Source organism: Suillus subaureus (genome assembly GCF_016647635.1).
Source record: "Suillus subaureus strain MN1 chromosome Unknown BJ212scaffold_29, whole genome shotgun sequence".
In the NCBI taxonomy this organism is placed as follows: domain Eukaryota; kingdom Fungi; phylum Basidiomycota; class Agaricomycetes; order Boletales; family Suillaceae; genus Suillus; species Suillus subaureus.
In genome coordinates, this window is record NW_024538585.1 from 39,672 (window position 1) to 53,438 (window position 13,767).

The 13,767-nt window shown below is 46.8% G+C and overlaps 6 protein-coding genes across 6 annotated transcripts; 4 read left to right on the plus strand and 2 right to left on the minus strand.

Annotated features, from left to right (window-relative positions):
- Window positions 1-577: 577 nt before the first annotated feature.
- BJ212DRAFT_1244884 (P-loop containing nucleoside triphosphate hydrolase protein) lies at window positions 578-1,831 on the plus strand (the record flags this gene model as incomplete). Its single annotated transcript, XM_041329641.1, has 3 exons — window positions 578-913; window positions 964-1,578; window positions 1,634-1,831. Coding segments are annotated over 3 exons (1,149 nt in total), but the record flags the coding sequence as incomplete, so codon positions are not given.
- Window positions 1,832-3,936: 2,105 nt separating this feature from the next.
- On the minus strand, window positions 3,937-5,626 carry BJ212DRAFT_1465633 (uncharacterized protein; the record flags this gene model as incomplete). The annotated part of the gene is made up of 2 exons (XM_041338967.1): window positions 5,011-5,626; window positions 3,937-4,947 (listed from the first exon to the last, which is right to left on the minus strand). The coding sequence occupies exons 1-2, from the start codon at window positions 5,554-5,556 to the stop codon at window positions 3,937-3,939; spliced, it is 1,557 nt and encodes a 518-aa protein (XP_041189972.1). The 5' UTR covers window positions 5,557-5,626.
- A 1,846-nt stretch (window positions 5,627-7,472) lies between these two features.
- On the plus strand, window positions 7,473-9,930 carry BJ212DRAFT_504414 (uncharacterized protein). The gene is made up of 7 exons (XM_041343354.1): window positions 7,473-8,431; window positions 8,480-8,644; window positions 8,698-9,024; window positions 9,073-9,320; window positions 9,374-9,654; window positions 9,717-9,792; window positions 9,846-9,930. Coding segments are annotated over exons 1-6 (1,722 nt in total). The 5' UTR covers window positions 7,473-7,732; the 3' UTR covers window positions 9,719-9,792; window positions 9,846-9,930.
- BJ212DRAFT_1374047 (uncharacterized protein) lies at window positions 9,706-10,179 on the plus strand. Its single transcript, XM_041336388.1, has one exon. It carries the CDS (start codon window positions 9,851-9,853, stop codon window positions 10,031-10,033), a length of 183 nt encoding a protein of 60 aa, XP_041189974.1. The 5' UTR covers window positions 9,706-9,850; the 3' UTR covers window positions 10,034-10,179.
- BJ212DRAFT_1374050 (AAA domain-containing protein) lies at window positions 9,982-10,531 on the plus strand. The gene is made up of 2 exons (XM_041336389.1): window positions 9,982-10,221; window positions 10,278-10,531. Exons 1-2 carry the CDS (start codon window positions 10,089-10,091, stop codon window positions 10,508-10,510), a joined length of 366 nt encoding a protein of 121 aa, XP_041189975.1. The 5' UTR covers window positions 9,982-10,088; the 3' UTR covers window positions 10,511-10,531.
- Window positions 10,532-11,027: 496 nt separating this feature from the next.
- Window positions 11,028-13,285, minus strand: BJ212DRAFT_1301914 (uncharacterized protein; the record flags this gene model as incomplete). Its single annotated transcript, XM_041333195.1, has 7 exons — window positions 11,028-11,230; window positions 11,444-11,618; window positions 11,819-12,048; window positions 12,211-12,262; window positions 12,375-12,704; window positions 12,813-12,968; window positions 13,244-13,285. 7 exons carry the CDS (start codon window positions 13,283-13,285, stop codon window positions 11,028-11,030), a joined length of 1,188 nt encoding a protein of 395 aa, XP_041189976.1.
- Window positions 13,286-13,767: the final 482 nt, after the last annotated feature.

The window sequence follows — 13,767 nt, forward strand, 5'->3', positions numbered from 1 at the left end:
AGATGTTGGTATAAGCTCTATCACAGGTCTGCCACAGGTCTGCTGCTCAACCTGGGCTACAGGACTTCTTCCGATATGCCTGACATGTTCATTCCCAGGCCTGGGCTAAGGCCCAGTCTGGGCAAAAATATAGCAATAACGAAGGTGTTGCCAAGGATCGGGACAAAATCTTCAATAAGGACCAGATGTGTGGGCTTTGCACTATAAATTTATCATTTATAGGCCAAGTCTGTATTCATCCTCGTGTCATACTGGTTGCCAGGTGTTTTAAATCATTTTCTCACAAGCTTAGTTCGACTAAAAAACGGCAGTTGGCGGTGTACTTATCGTGAGTGCCACGCTCCTACCCAGCAGACATTTCGAGGGTAGGGGTCCCATCCTAATAGTACACAGAATTGCTATGTAGATAATCAATAGAAATTTTTTCCCACAATTCAAACCCCGAACTTCTCCCTCCACCCTCTCAACGACTGCTGGCGCAAAACATTAGAAAACAAGTCAGCCACAGGTCCATTGGTAGATTTTATGAAGTCCACCACCCAATTAAGCAATTGTTAAGAAGCTTCCACATTGGCAAATGCCAGACAGTATGCCATTGGTCAGTGAAATATGCAATAGAACCCTTCAAGTCTTTGGGCAGAGACCATGCCTATGGCAAGTTGAAGTCACACAAGCAGTCCTCCGATGCGACCAAGATGTTGTTTCAATATCTGCAACCGGCTCTGGCAAAACAATGACATTTTGGATGCCATTACTATTCCACCCCCAAGGAATCCAGATTGTTGTCACTCCCCTCAACATTCTCGGTACCCAGAATGTGGCTGCATTGGAGAAATTGTCTATCAAAGGGCTTGCACTACATGCTGAGACTGCAACAAATGCAAACTTCAAAGTAAGACTCACTGTGCAAGAAGTTTGGCTCGAACCTCAAATTATTTGACATAGGCTATAGAAGATGGTCAGTATCGTGTCATTGTCACCAATCCAGAGACCCTTATGAAGGCCAATGGCGGTTTCGATAAACTGTGGAAAAATCATCTTTTCACATCACGAATTATTAGCATTGTGTGGGATGAAGCACATTGTATCAGCAAATGGGGAGACTTCCGCCCTGAGTACAAGCTTGCAGGACGTCTCCGATATATCATACCGTCCAGGATTCCATATTTCATCACCTCTATGACATTACCAGCTGCTGTCCTTGATGTCATCACTGAAACGATGCGACTTTGCAAAAATACCTGTATCATTCACCGCTCCAATGACCGGCCAAATGTTCACCTTGTTGTGTGGGAATTCCAATATCCCATGAGCAGCTACCTTGACCTCGCCTTCCTCATCCCAGAGAATGTGACACTGGATTGGAAACCACCCAAATTCTTGGTATTCTTTGATGATATCAGCAAGTTGGTAGCAGCGGCAAAGTTTCTGAGGTTGCGTTTGCCTCAGCCGCTTCGAAGTATGTTGAAATTTGTGTGGTTCAATGCAGAGATGACACCAAATTTCAGAGAAGAACATACCAAAAACCTCAAAGCAGGCACAGTGTATGGCTTATGCTGCACAGACTCCTTTGGCATGGTGAGCTCGTATCTTACTGTAGTATTTATACATTTATCAATACAAAACACTCAAGGGCGTTGACTTATCGGATATTGCCCTCGTTATCCAATGGCATATGTCTTGTGACCTGTGCACCCTCTGGCAACAGTTTGGATGTGGCGCACAAGACCCATCAACAGAAGCTACAGCCTTCCTTCTCGTTGAGTCGAAGTATTTTGATAGAAGCAGACAGAAGAAAGCAGATAATAGAGACAAGCGAGAACAAGCCAAGATGAATTCTCAAAGCAAGCACAAGGCACCTACCAGCTCTGGGCTAGAACCACCTGCGAAGAGACACAACCAAGCAACTGCAACTGGAGGGAATGAGGGTGCCATGGGAGCAGTTGGGATCACCAATGCCCAAATGAATGTTAGTCAGGATCAGTTGCATGAGAGTCTTGACATACAATGGTTGTCCACTTACTCATGGAGGGTTATTAAAAATGGCCAGAAAGTGAAACATACAGGTGATGAACTGGGTCCAGTGGAAGACAACTTTGTGAATGCTGCAACAAGGTATTTCAACTGTTACAGACACCCAATCATGTTGTATTTTGGTAACAAACAATTAACAAGTAATAGTGTGCATGGTGAGTGCTTCTATGACTCAATTTCACAGCCACGTAGTTTCACGCTGATTTCTCCCACCCAAAAGCCAACCAACACCTGCGCTGTCTCCCTGACACCCCCACTGGTTGCCCCCGCTGCAAACTAACTCCACCACGAATCTGCTGTGAACTCTGCTTTCCCGAACACTTCCTGACTTTTGCACACAATTCAATCACACGTCTCACCAACACTCCATCCTGTTCAAAGCTCAAGGACTATACAGCTTTGCCTGGTGATATGGACTTACGCAATGCACTCCACGAATTCCGCAAAACCTGATGCATCCAGAAATTCGGACAGGCTACTCTCTCTGATCTGGGTGCTGGCATTATCATGCCCCAACAAGTCTTGCAGCGCATTGTCGACTGTGCTCATGCAGGGAAAATCAAGACACATGGAGACCTTATGAAGGAGACAAGATGGAGTGGAGTGGAGGAGTATGGAGAAGAAGTTTTGAGGCTGGTTGTGTTGCACTTGCCGTCTACATCCATTCCTGCCAATCCACAACCACAAACTCCCCTTCACCCTAACAATGACTTTGTCAACGCTACTCCAGCCAGCTGCATGCCAGCAAGACGCCAGTGCAAGGCCTGTGGCTCATTTGCCCACATTGGTGAGTACTGACTATTTTGATATCATTATTTATTTCTCATGTTGTCTTGAGCATCCAATCGGCTATGCCCAGCTAAAGGACAAACTGCTCCTGCCCATCTTGATGAAAATGTGCCACCAGTCATGTAGCAACTACTATACAACTGCCAGATCTTCTCCATCGATAACAATCCTTTCTGTCACCTCAACCTCATCTTCCTGTACATTTCCAAACACTAAATCCTGACCCTTGTCCATCATATCCAGTATCGAGTATGTTGTTGTACAACCGGCGACAAACTCATTAGTACAATGTTCACATGTGTAATCTACCAATTTTTAAATCGTTTTTTTGAGATCAGGTTCAGCATGTGTGGTGGTGGGCCCAGGTAAGCTCAAGTTGCACTCCATATTTGAATGGCAGCTACAGTAAACTTGAATGAGCAGTGACTCTTCAATGACCCTCTTCTGGGTATAATTTGAGCCTCACCCACCAAAAGTTACCTGTAAATTAGAAACTCTGAAGTTCTGAACTGCCGCACACTGAATCATTCACAGTGGACTTTCCTTTGTATGCAGGTTAAGTGATTCAACCACCCAGTCCACCCCACGGAATTTGCCTTTCTTTCCGGTTGGATTAACCAATATATTGTAATGGATGACATGGTGCAGTCTTTCTGGATAGAGGAAGTGGATGTTGGTAAGGAATTTTGTCATATGTTTTGCATATTTGTGCTTGCCTGTGGCACGGAACAGGAAAATCCATGGTGGAAATAGAGTCTCAACACGTCCGATATCTCCTTCATTCATAGACCAAGATAATTCCTCATATAAGAGAAAATACTGGTGCATGAGCATAACATTCTCCTGCTGTTTGTCACATGTGTTCGCAGGTTGACAGTGAGCTTCAAATATGACCTCTGAAGATGCCACATAATCCTTTGCGAGAGAGAATGCAATTTCTTCAATCAGCTCTTGTGATGGATTTGTCTCAGCAAAGGCTTCCAAGGTTTTGCAGGTAGGAAATTGTCACTGGACTTCTTGCTGCCAAGCATCAAGACAGAGGGCGATACCAGTGTGTCCTATCACTTCATGCATCCATTGAAAGCCTGGGTCTGATCCAATTTTGCCTGTCTCTCATGGCCGATTCAAGGCTACAAAGTGCATAAGGCTTGTGGCATCATCCCTTGCAGCTTTAGGCTCAATGAATATACACCAAATAGCATCGGCACACGCCATTTTGAGATGGAAGAGGCCCATCACAAACACTACATACTGAAAGCAGCGCCATGGTGTTGCTTCAATTGAGTGCCGCTCCTTGAGCATCTGAACTTGCTCTGCAGTCCCAAGGTCACCATGAAAAATGATGACATATTCCCCTATATCTACCATAGCGTCTTCTTGGCTGTGCAAAGCTTCGGAAGGCTCACCAACGCCCCCTTGACATAGGAGGTCTGTAATTGCTTCAATATTTCCTGATACCTTGGACTGATTAATGTCCATTGCACGTGCAGGTGCATGCCGCATTTTCATCACTGGGATTTGATCCACAGTCTCAGGATGCAGGGAGTTGTTGAAGCGGCTAAAGTATGGGGGGTCATGCTTGACAAGGTCTGTCATAAATTTGAATGCATTCCAGTGCTGATGCCATGAAAGATTTGATGAGTGAGGCTGTTCAGCATGTAGTTGTAGCAGATCACCACACCCACATGTGGGTCCAAGGAGGTGAGTCAGTATAGTGTGATTGAGGCGAGACAAATTCCAAAGGTAGGTTGAGCATTGTAGATCCTTGGTTGTCACACCATGCTCAAGGTAGATGAGATCACCAGAGGTCATATGCATCAGAGTGTCAATGGCCTTCTCAATGGTTGGTGTCAACATTTTAAAGTCAATATCAAAATTATCATATGCGTATCCCACTCGAAGTGACTGTCCCATCTCCCGCAATGTGTAATACGTCTCACGGGAAAGTGAATGAATGGCCATGTTGATAGCTCGGACTGATATTGAGATACCCATGCTTGCGAGGGCTCGTATGACCTTCTCCGGTGTGTTGCATGAGTGTAGAAATATTCCTATCACACTCTCAAAAGCATTGCACTTCTGGTTCGTGCTTTGCATTAGGATGCTGATAATGACAACTTTCTTCTGTTAAAAGCACAAACTTCTTTGAACATACTGTAGTCTAACAAATACATATCATGGTCCTACAATTTTCACAAGTGCCATCCGACAAGAGGTGGGTACATCCAAAGGGACCTCACCAGATCTCTCTTCGACATCCTCAACCTCAGCCCAATATTGTTCTTCGTCTTCGTTGGCTATGTCATGCTCCGCAGCTGGACCTGCAAGCCTCTGATTGGCCAAGAGCAAGGCATCCAGTAGGTGCCACAGGTCTGGTGTGACATGCTCAATGTCCTTGGCCATATCTTCTAGCCGGAATTCCTCCAGCTGCTCAGCAAGGACATTGGTTGTGCTAAAGTGCCACCCATGTTCTTCTTTAGAAAGCAGCACTACTGATTGCTTGAGCCGCTCAGTACATAAAGTGGATGCCCACAAGATGATTGAGGAATTGAGACTTGGGTGAGCGAGAGAAGTTGCCAAGACTGTTGTAAAGTGAGCAGCGAGATCATTGACGGGAAACTGGGAGAATTCATGGGGGGATTCCAAAAGAGAAATGACAAAGGCTGAGACAGAGACATTGAGTTCAGTGAGTGTTTGTAGGATACAAATGACTTGCGCTCGTGTAATGGTCATAGTGCTTAGCGAATCGATAACAGTGCACACCTACATTAGTCCACAGGTGCGATGGACCTGTGGCTGACTTGTTTTCTAATGTTTTGCGCCAGCGGTCGTTGAGAGGGTGGAGGGAGAAGTTCGGGGTTTGAATTGTGGGAAAAAATTTCTATTGATTATCTACATAGCAATTCTGTGTACTATTAGGATGGGACCCCCACCCTCGAAACGTCTGCTGGGTAGGAGCGTGCGTGAGTGCCAGAACCCCTCTCTAGATCACGTGGCGATCTGTTACTTTGAAATGATTATGCAGGAAGTCGTCCTATGTGCTGCTGTACACCAGGCCTCTAGCTCTGGTTCAGGTGCAATTGTTCTACATGATGTCCAGACTGGTATCTCGCTTACTTCCTTCAAATAATCTAACTCTGCACCACACTGCATATCATTCGTCGAAACGCATGATGAGGATTCATACTCGCGGCACAACAAGAGAAATCAGATTAATCAATCTTAATCGTCTACAACTTCCAAAAGGTAGGTCTTATATTTCTAATACACCTTTCACCTTTTTCAATGTATCTTAGGACCAACTCGCTTTTAAAATAATCATTCCTGAAAGGTTTTCGTGCATTGCGGTGGATAATTTGGGAGCTTTCTGCGCGGGAGAGACAACCCAAGGCCGAATCTATCTTTGGGAGGCGCGTCACAAAATATAATATGTTAGGTCTCGACTCAATTTTTGACAGTAGGTTGCATCAGGCATCTTGTACAACTCCTGGGACGCCTAATATCGCCGTATCAATGACCTCAAATTCACCCACGACAGCGCTGCTATTATTTCAGGTAGTGATGACTCTGGTGTTGGTGTTTGGTCCGTGGCCTGGTCAGTTTCAAATTTCTCGACGTTTGTTGCGCTGTTGACCCCAATGTAGAATTGTCGATAATTGGATGCAAACGAACTTCCGGCCCCATATTGTAAGCTATCAGACCACACACTACCAGTTAAAGACATCGTTTGCGGCCTCGGCGCATTCCCTACTTGTCGCGTTCTCACCGCGTCCCTCGATCATAGTGTAAAGGTGAGTTCGTCTTTATAGCTGCGGCTAATACATTTCGTTCACCTTCGATATGAAGCTCTGTGATTTATCTTCCCAGTCGTTGTTGACTACCTTCCACTTCCCTAAACCAATATCATCAACGGTTTAGGACCGCCTCAACGTGTGGCAACTATCCTCGACTACTGCCATCTCACACAATTGTGAATCCCACTCCCCTTCTCAACCTTGGAGCTCCAAGCCTTGTGAACATCAGAGATACATTCAAACCTCGTGGCCTGTCCATCGACCTTGGGAGTTCTGCCAGCACCGATGCGAAGAATGTCACCACCGCATGTCTCGTCGTGCCACTCCACTACATGAAGGACTTCAAGGCATTGGAAGGTACACAAAGTGGTGATGGTGCTTTATATACAGGACAACACGGGTGTCCCTTCGCTTCCATGTAAGTAAGGCAATCCCAGTGCACCATAGGTTGGACGTAAACGAAAGTACTTGTGTTTCAGCTTGCAGTGGATCATCGAATGGTGCTTCTGAACGAACTTGTGTGCTCAGTTTCTCGAGGATGGTCTCATACATACATCACTACATGATAATATTTTACTCAGATGTATACCTTTAAAATTCTCATGAGCAATGATATGTACCAACCTGTCAAACCATAACGGACGAGCGGTATCATACCGTCACTCGATACAAAAGATGGCTGTCTTCATTCCATTCGCCTTTGTTGGGGGACAACCAATCGCAATCAGCATTCTGATCAGCGCCTAGCAGTGCAAATTTGGACTTGGCAAGTCGTAGCAATACTTAGCCAACCAAGTCTGTGAAAAGAATCACAGATGCATTTAGATTCTCCCGTGGAGTTCCGGAGCCAGAACAAGAGTTTGACCGGGCAAGAGTCTGGACGACACATGGGACAAAACGGAAAGACTGCGGAGAAATTGTGATATCTATAGACAATGGAAAGACTCGGAAGGCTGTTCAAAGAGCTGGGAAGCACGAAGACTTCTTAGCTGGAGTCAGGACTCAGCAGGCGCCCACCTAGTCATGACTCCTTCGGACCCGAAGCCCCACTGAAGACCTTGAAATAGAGCCGCACTCCATCGTTGCACGTCACCATCATCTTATCCAAAGCCATCATGCCCACAGTAACAAGGCTACTCTATCAGAATTTTATGCAGGTTGATAGTGGACAGCTGTCTGCCCACATTATATCTGAATCAAACTTGATCGAAGAGCAGCATCAGTTGTGCAATTTGTTAGAAAGGAACGAGGGACGTGCCCTTGGCCTTGCTGGCGAATTTGCACCCACTGGAGAGCTCGCGATGCTTGCAATCGCAGACATGTCGACGATTATCATTATCGAATTCAAGTTAAACTTGAAGAAGAGCAAGGGCAATGAACACGATAAACGCCCTGTCACACGCGCCAGCAAGGTAAACAACACTGCCGCTCGGGAGTTTTTGACACAGAACCTCCTCCGCCGCACCACCGGATTTTTATACGCATTCAACCTTGCACCGATTGCCCTTGCTCTATATCAAACACTTGGTCTTCGAATCGCAAATGCGATCGATATACAGTGCGCAGGATCGAAAACACGTGCCCCGCTCACCACCATTAAACAGGCCGTTGGTGATCGTCATTGTATATACGATGCAAACATCAACGAAGTATTCTGCAATGACACCATCATCGATCATCTCCCCGCTGCTAAGGATGGAACTACTTCACTTGCACTACGTGCATGGATCGCACACTACATCTCACAACTCTCGACTATGGAGGATCGTCTCGCGCAAGTGCCCCCAGTGGACACCTTCCGGCTCTCTGATGAGGTAGTTCACTGCTTTCCTGGCGAATGATAGCGCTGATCATAATCACAGGTATTGGGATTCCTCGCGAAGAGCTCGAAGGATTCGTTCCAGCTCGAGCAGAAGAAGCCGACCGAGGTCACGCGCCAGTTTGCCACTTCTATCGATCTTGAGAACAACCACATCCATGCCCAAGCCGACAGATACCAGAACAGAATTCGTGAGGGCCGGCATCAGGCATGTCGTTCGCGTGTACACGCGGTGCCTTACTTGACAACCATTTTCCTTAGCGTGCATTCATTGATATTGGCCAGCGCGCAGGGTGTGGCTTCACTGTTGACGGTCAGGTTACCAAGTCTCGGGGTCACATCGCGAAACTCGTTCCCGCCAACAGTCTCAGTTTCGTTGACAAGACCATCAGCTCAATCAAGATCGTTGGCCGTGATGACCCCACGCAGGCTGAAACCCAGCGTGCTCAGAAGGTTCTAGAGATCCTTCAAGGTCTTATCGACCTCAAGCACGACAACCCATGGGTTCAGCTAATATTCTTTTCATCTCCCAGGGATGACTTCCAGTGGCCCTCCGCTTGGACAGAGGAGGCGAATGATGCGGGTATTGTCAGATTCTGTGCCAACCGTCTCAGTCGCCCCCTCAATCCATCCCAGACGAAAGCTGTGAAGCAGATGCTCCAGCAGTCGAATGACGGGCGTCTTACTGTCATCCAGGGGCCCCCTGGAACCGGTAAGACCACTGTCATCGCCTCATTTGTTCAGACTGCCTTGGCCAATGGACTCTCTGGCATCTGGCTCATTGCCAAATCCAATGTTGCCGTCAAAAATATTGCCGAGAAACTCGCTGACTTTGGCCTGACCAATTGGAAGCTTCTCGTCTCAAAGGAATTTTTCGACCACTGGTCAGTCCTTTCACTGGTGGACTTTCCCCTTCGGGCAGACTAACATAATATAGGCATGAGCACCTCTATGCTAACATTCGGGCTAATGCCATCATATCCGAGGACTTCTTTGCGCCAGGTTTCTCTAAGGAGCTCCAGACCACCCCGGTTATTCTCTGTACTTTGTCTATGCTCTCATCTCCCGCTCTTCGAAAGCGTGGAGGCCTTGAAGCTGCGCCACTCAGGACCCTCGTCATCGACGAAGCATCCCAAATTGAGATTGGTGACTACATTCCTGTCTTCACCTCTCACACCTCCATTAGAAAGGTGTGCTTTATTGGTGATGACAAACAATGTAAGTATTTCTCCTGCATGTCATCGCATGTTCTGACATCTTCAGTGCCACCCTATGGTCAGGATGATATCCAGGACCTGAAGAGCATCTTCGAAGTCAAGCATCTCAAGGACCATGCCATATTTTTAAATACCCAATGTAAGTCCTTCCCCTAACGCTCCCCTACCCCGAAATCTATCATTTTATTGTAGACAGGATGCCCCCTCAAATTGGAAGCTTCATCTCTGAAGCTGTGTATGATGACCTACTTGAGTCGAATCCACTACATCCCGTCACTACCGAGAGAATGGCTTGTCATTTTATCAACATTCCCAGCCAGGAACAACGACATGGAACTAGCTGGAAGGTAAGTCACTTGAATTCAGTCACTCGCAGTTGATTAATGTCATGCACAGAACCTTGGAGAGTGCCAAACCATTCTCCTCATCGCTAGCATGTTGCAAGCAAAGAATAAGCAATTCCGCATCATCACCCCGTATGACGCTCAGCGGTGTTTGATCGAGGAGCGTTTAAAGCTCCAGGGGCTTGGTTGGGAGGATAAATGTTTCAACGTTGACTCGTTTCAAGGTTCGTTCTCGCAACATATATTTGCAACCATCATGTTTACGGATCGTTTGTGGTAGGTAACGAAGAAGATTACATTGTGATCTCACTCGTGCGGTCCACGGTGCTCGGATTCCTCGCTGATTTGCGCCGGACTAATGTCATGCTTACTCGATGCAAGAAAGGCATGATCATCTGCACGAACCAGAAATTTATGAAGGGGGCAGGACGGAATTCACTTGTAGGCAGCCTGTTAAAGTATTACGAGCACGAGTGGATTGAGAAGGACGAGTTGGAGAGGATTGTGGTGTAGGTGGGCTCGCGAAGATGCTAGAATGGTCGTTATCGGATTTCAACAGGGCTTTGATGCTTTCGTGATGATGGTTAGTTGTACGATATTTTAGTGTTGGTTTGTACGATAGCTCGCGCGGTTGGCTGTATCTGGATCAAAGGCATTTTTTTTTCTTTTTCTTGGAATAAAGAACGAGTTTTCTCGTTTCAGTTGAGTCTGAGTGGTGTATTGCGTGGTATGCGATAAGTAGGTATATTTTAGTTTTGTGCGAATGAGAGTAGGGTGGTCTAGTGGAGTTTGGACGTCGTAATCACTGACACAAGTTGGGCAGGTATTGTGCAGCGACAAGCAAGGACGGTCGTTGATAACTGTTTCATTATGTATAGAATTCTCGATCGAGCATCCAACAAGCTTCTATTGAACCGGCATGGGTGTTCGATCGTTTGCGATTATCTACAGTCAAAATCAAACAATCTCCATCAGAGTGGGCCTTCGCGCTCACGAGCCAAGGCACAAACCTGAATCAATGCCACCAGGCCTATAACCGTGCGTGCACCCTTGTGCCCATCCCATCCACTGATTTCTTCGTTCTGTCTTTCAACTCGAGCTCTCCAGCCTCGCAAATCACCCGAGCATCCTGGAGTGCATCTGCAATGTGCTGCTTGAACTTGTTCGTGGAGGTGAGCGAGAATGATAATTTGGACTCGACGCAGAATTTGATGCAGTGGCGTGCTATGAGATCTGTGAGAGGACAGAGTATGAGCTTGGTTTAGTGGCGGGGATGAGTGTGAACGGAATTGCCAATTAAATTCGAAAATAAACACCCTCGGTCGACCTGATGGTGATGTCGGTGATAGTAACAAATGCAGACGGGAAACCATTACAGATGAAGAATCCCTCACGGAGGTTCGACGATCCGGCAAAACAATTATGAAAGAAACGAATCAAACTTACAATTGATCCCATAACCATCCTCCAAGCCAGTGCCTCGGAATTGGTCACCGGAGCTCAAGCAACTAGTGCTGAGCTTCCACTCCTGAGAGAGAGGGTGCGTATGTTTTTGCGGGGGGATAAGTGGGACTTGAACTCGAGGGAGAGTCCAAGGGGGAGGAAGCAGATGTGGATGCATCTACAAGGAGTTCTTCGAGCATCAACTTCAGGCCTAATAAGTGCCTATCAATTCCACGACCCGTAGCAGCTTCCCTCGTGCGCCTTGTATGCGTCTGGACGGTGTGTTGGAGGAGAGGAAGAAGTGCGTGAGGCTGATCAGATGAATGGATCAAAAACCATGAGTTCCCGTCGTCACTGGAGGGTATGAAATGAATTCACCTCCACTTCGTGTTGGCCCCCCTCTATTACGTACTCAGTTCCACATCCCCATTCCTTAGCAGCTTGAACAAAGTCTAACCCCTCCACACTTGCACTCCTTACGCACTCTGTACGGCCAGCATTGAACATTCGCGTAAGGGCTGTTTTGTAGGTCGCTGTGAGGAATCCGCGGGTGCGGTACCAGGCGAGTTGAAGTGCAAGTTTAGTGTAGGCGCCTGGTGGAAGGCGGGCTAATAGTGAAATGATCAATGACCTTTGCAACAAAAGAAAGAAGGGCACGGGAGAGGGGGAAAATATTGAGCCCCGCGGGTATGAATTTCAAATGATCACCACAACACAAGACCCGGAAAGTAACAAAACGCTACAAAATCGACAAGGAGTCGCAAACTCACCAACACTACTTATCCAATCTGCTCCATATTCCCCGAATTCCAAAATTCCTACCTGAGTTATTGACAGAGATCTGAGTCCGTCCCTCCACTTCTCTTATTCGAGCTTCGATCCGCTCGTCTGTCACCCAGTCAAACCGGATTCATCCTTTGCCACCATCGCTCACACGAGCCTCTCCTGAAGTAAGAGGGCGAGTAATAGGCTCTGAGAATGCAGAAGAGTCAATACCAGCAATGACACCATGATCAAAGACAATGCTGGGCACTAAGGTATCGACAGGTGCGCGTTCACCCATTACGCTAGCACAGGTATTGCGCTCTAATGATAGGGTCAGGCTTTTGTCGAAGAATCTGTTCCAAGCTCGGGGAAGGGAGCGGATGTTGTGAAGGTGTGCATGGATTTCTGCGTCGGAGTCTAAGCTGGGATAGTTGGGAAAGAGTGAGGTAGGGATGGGTAATGCATGGCATGACAGTGTAATGGTCGAGGGAAAGAACCACTATAGATTCGTTGATAGTGCGAAAGGTCGAGGCATTTGTGGGTGAAGGGGAGAGCAAGTGTTGATAATTCTATGAGCAAGAAAATAAGAGTCGAAAGACGCACTGACCTCTGCCACTTCCGGATGTCCCAATGGATCGTTTACCCCCCTCGAACCCCTACAGACATCAATGGCCCAATATGGACTGGCGGCGCGGAACATGTCAGGCCTGCATGCATGGAATGGGGCACCCCCTAGCAAGAGGTGATCGAGGTAGAGGGTCAGCTGCAGGGGTTAGTAGAGACCAGTACAGGCCGACTGGCAGGAGCGAGCAAGGGTTGGGTTAGCTTAGTCAGCACTTAGGTTCACGGGTTGCCACTTCAGCGCCCTACCGTGACGATGGCTTTAGCTTTTCCTCGGGGGATTTTCCAGTTATCATAAACTTATGGGGGTTCGAGAAGATGTTTCAACGAGAACGCGATGCCAAGAACTTAAACATCATTCCATCAAGCTCGTTCACTGTAAGTTATTCTCCTTCATCAATTTCTTCATGTACTCACAATATCATCTGACCAAGTGAGATCAACTAATATGGCAAACATGGATTGCCTAAGCATTCCGATTCACTAACTTAATGATGTAAACTTGCCAGCGGTGGCCCTTCATCGGATAAACCTCTCCAAGAACAGGAATGTTACGGTACTCAAGCATCTTCCGAGTACTGGCAAATCCAACCCTCCAAGTTGTGCTTTCTTGAAAGTTATATCCAACTCAATCATTTTGATCAGAACCTAGGTCTATTGAAATGTGCTCATTTTCATCACACATGTAATATATATATTGTCCGACAGTAAATTTCCTGCAGCTTTTCTCAATTGTTGTTCTGACTCGCTACTTTCCAAAGGATACTGCCGATGATGTACAATAAGTGTACCTTTGGTGCACTCCAAATGATAGTACACGATGTTAGTACTTCTGGAACAAGGTTGCGGCCGGCGAAGCTCGACCTTTATCTAGTAGGACTCATCTTATCTGTTCTCTCGTCACTTAGTCTCGTTCTTTACTTGTTCAATCTCTTCTACTA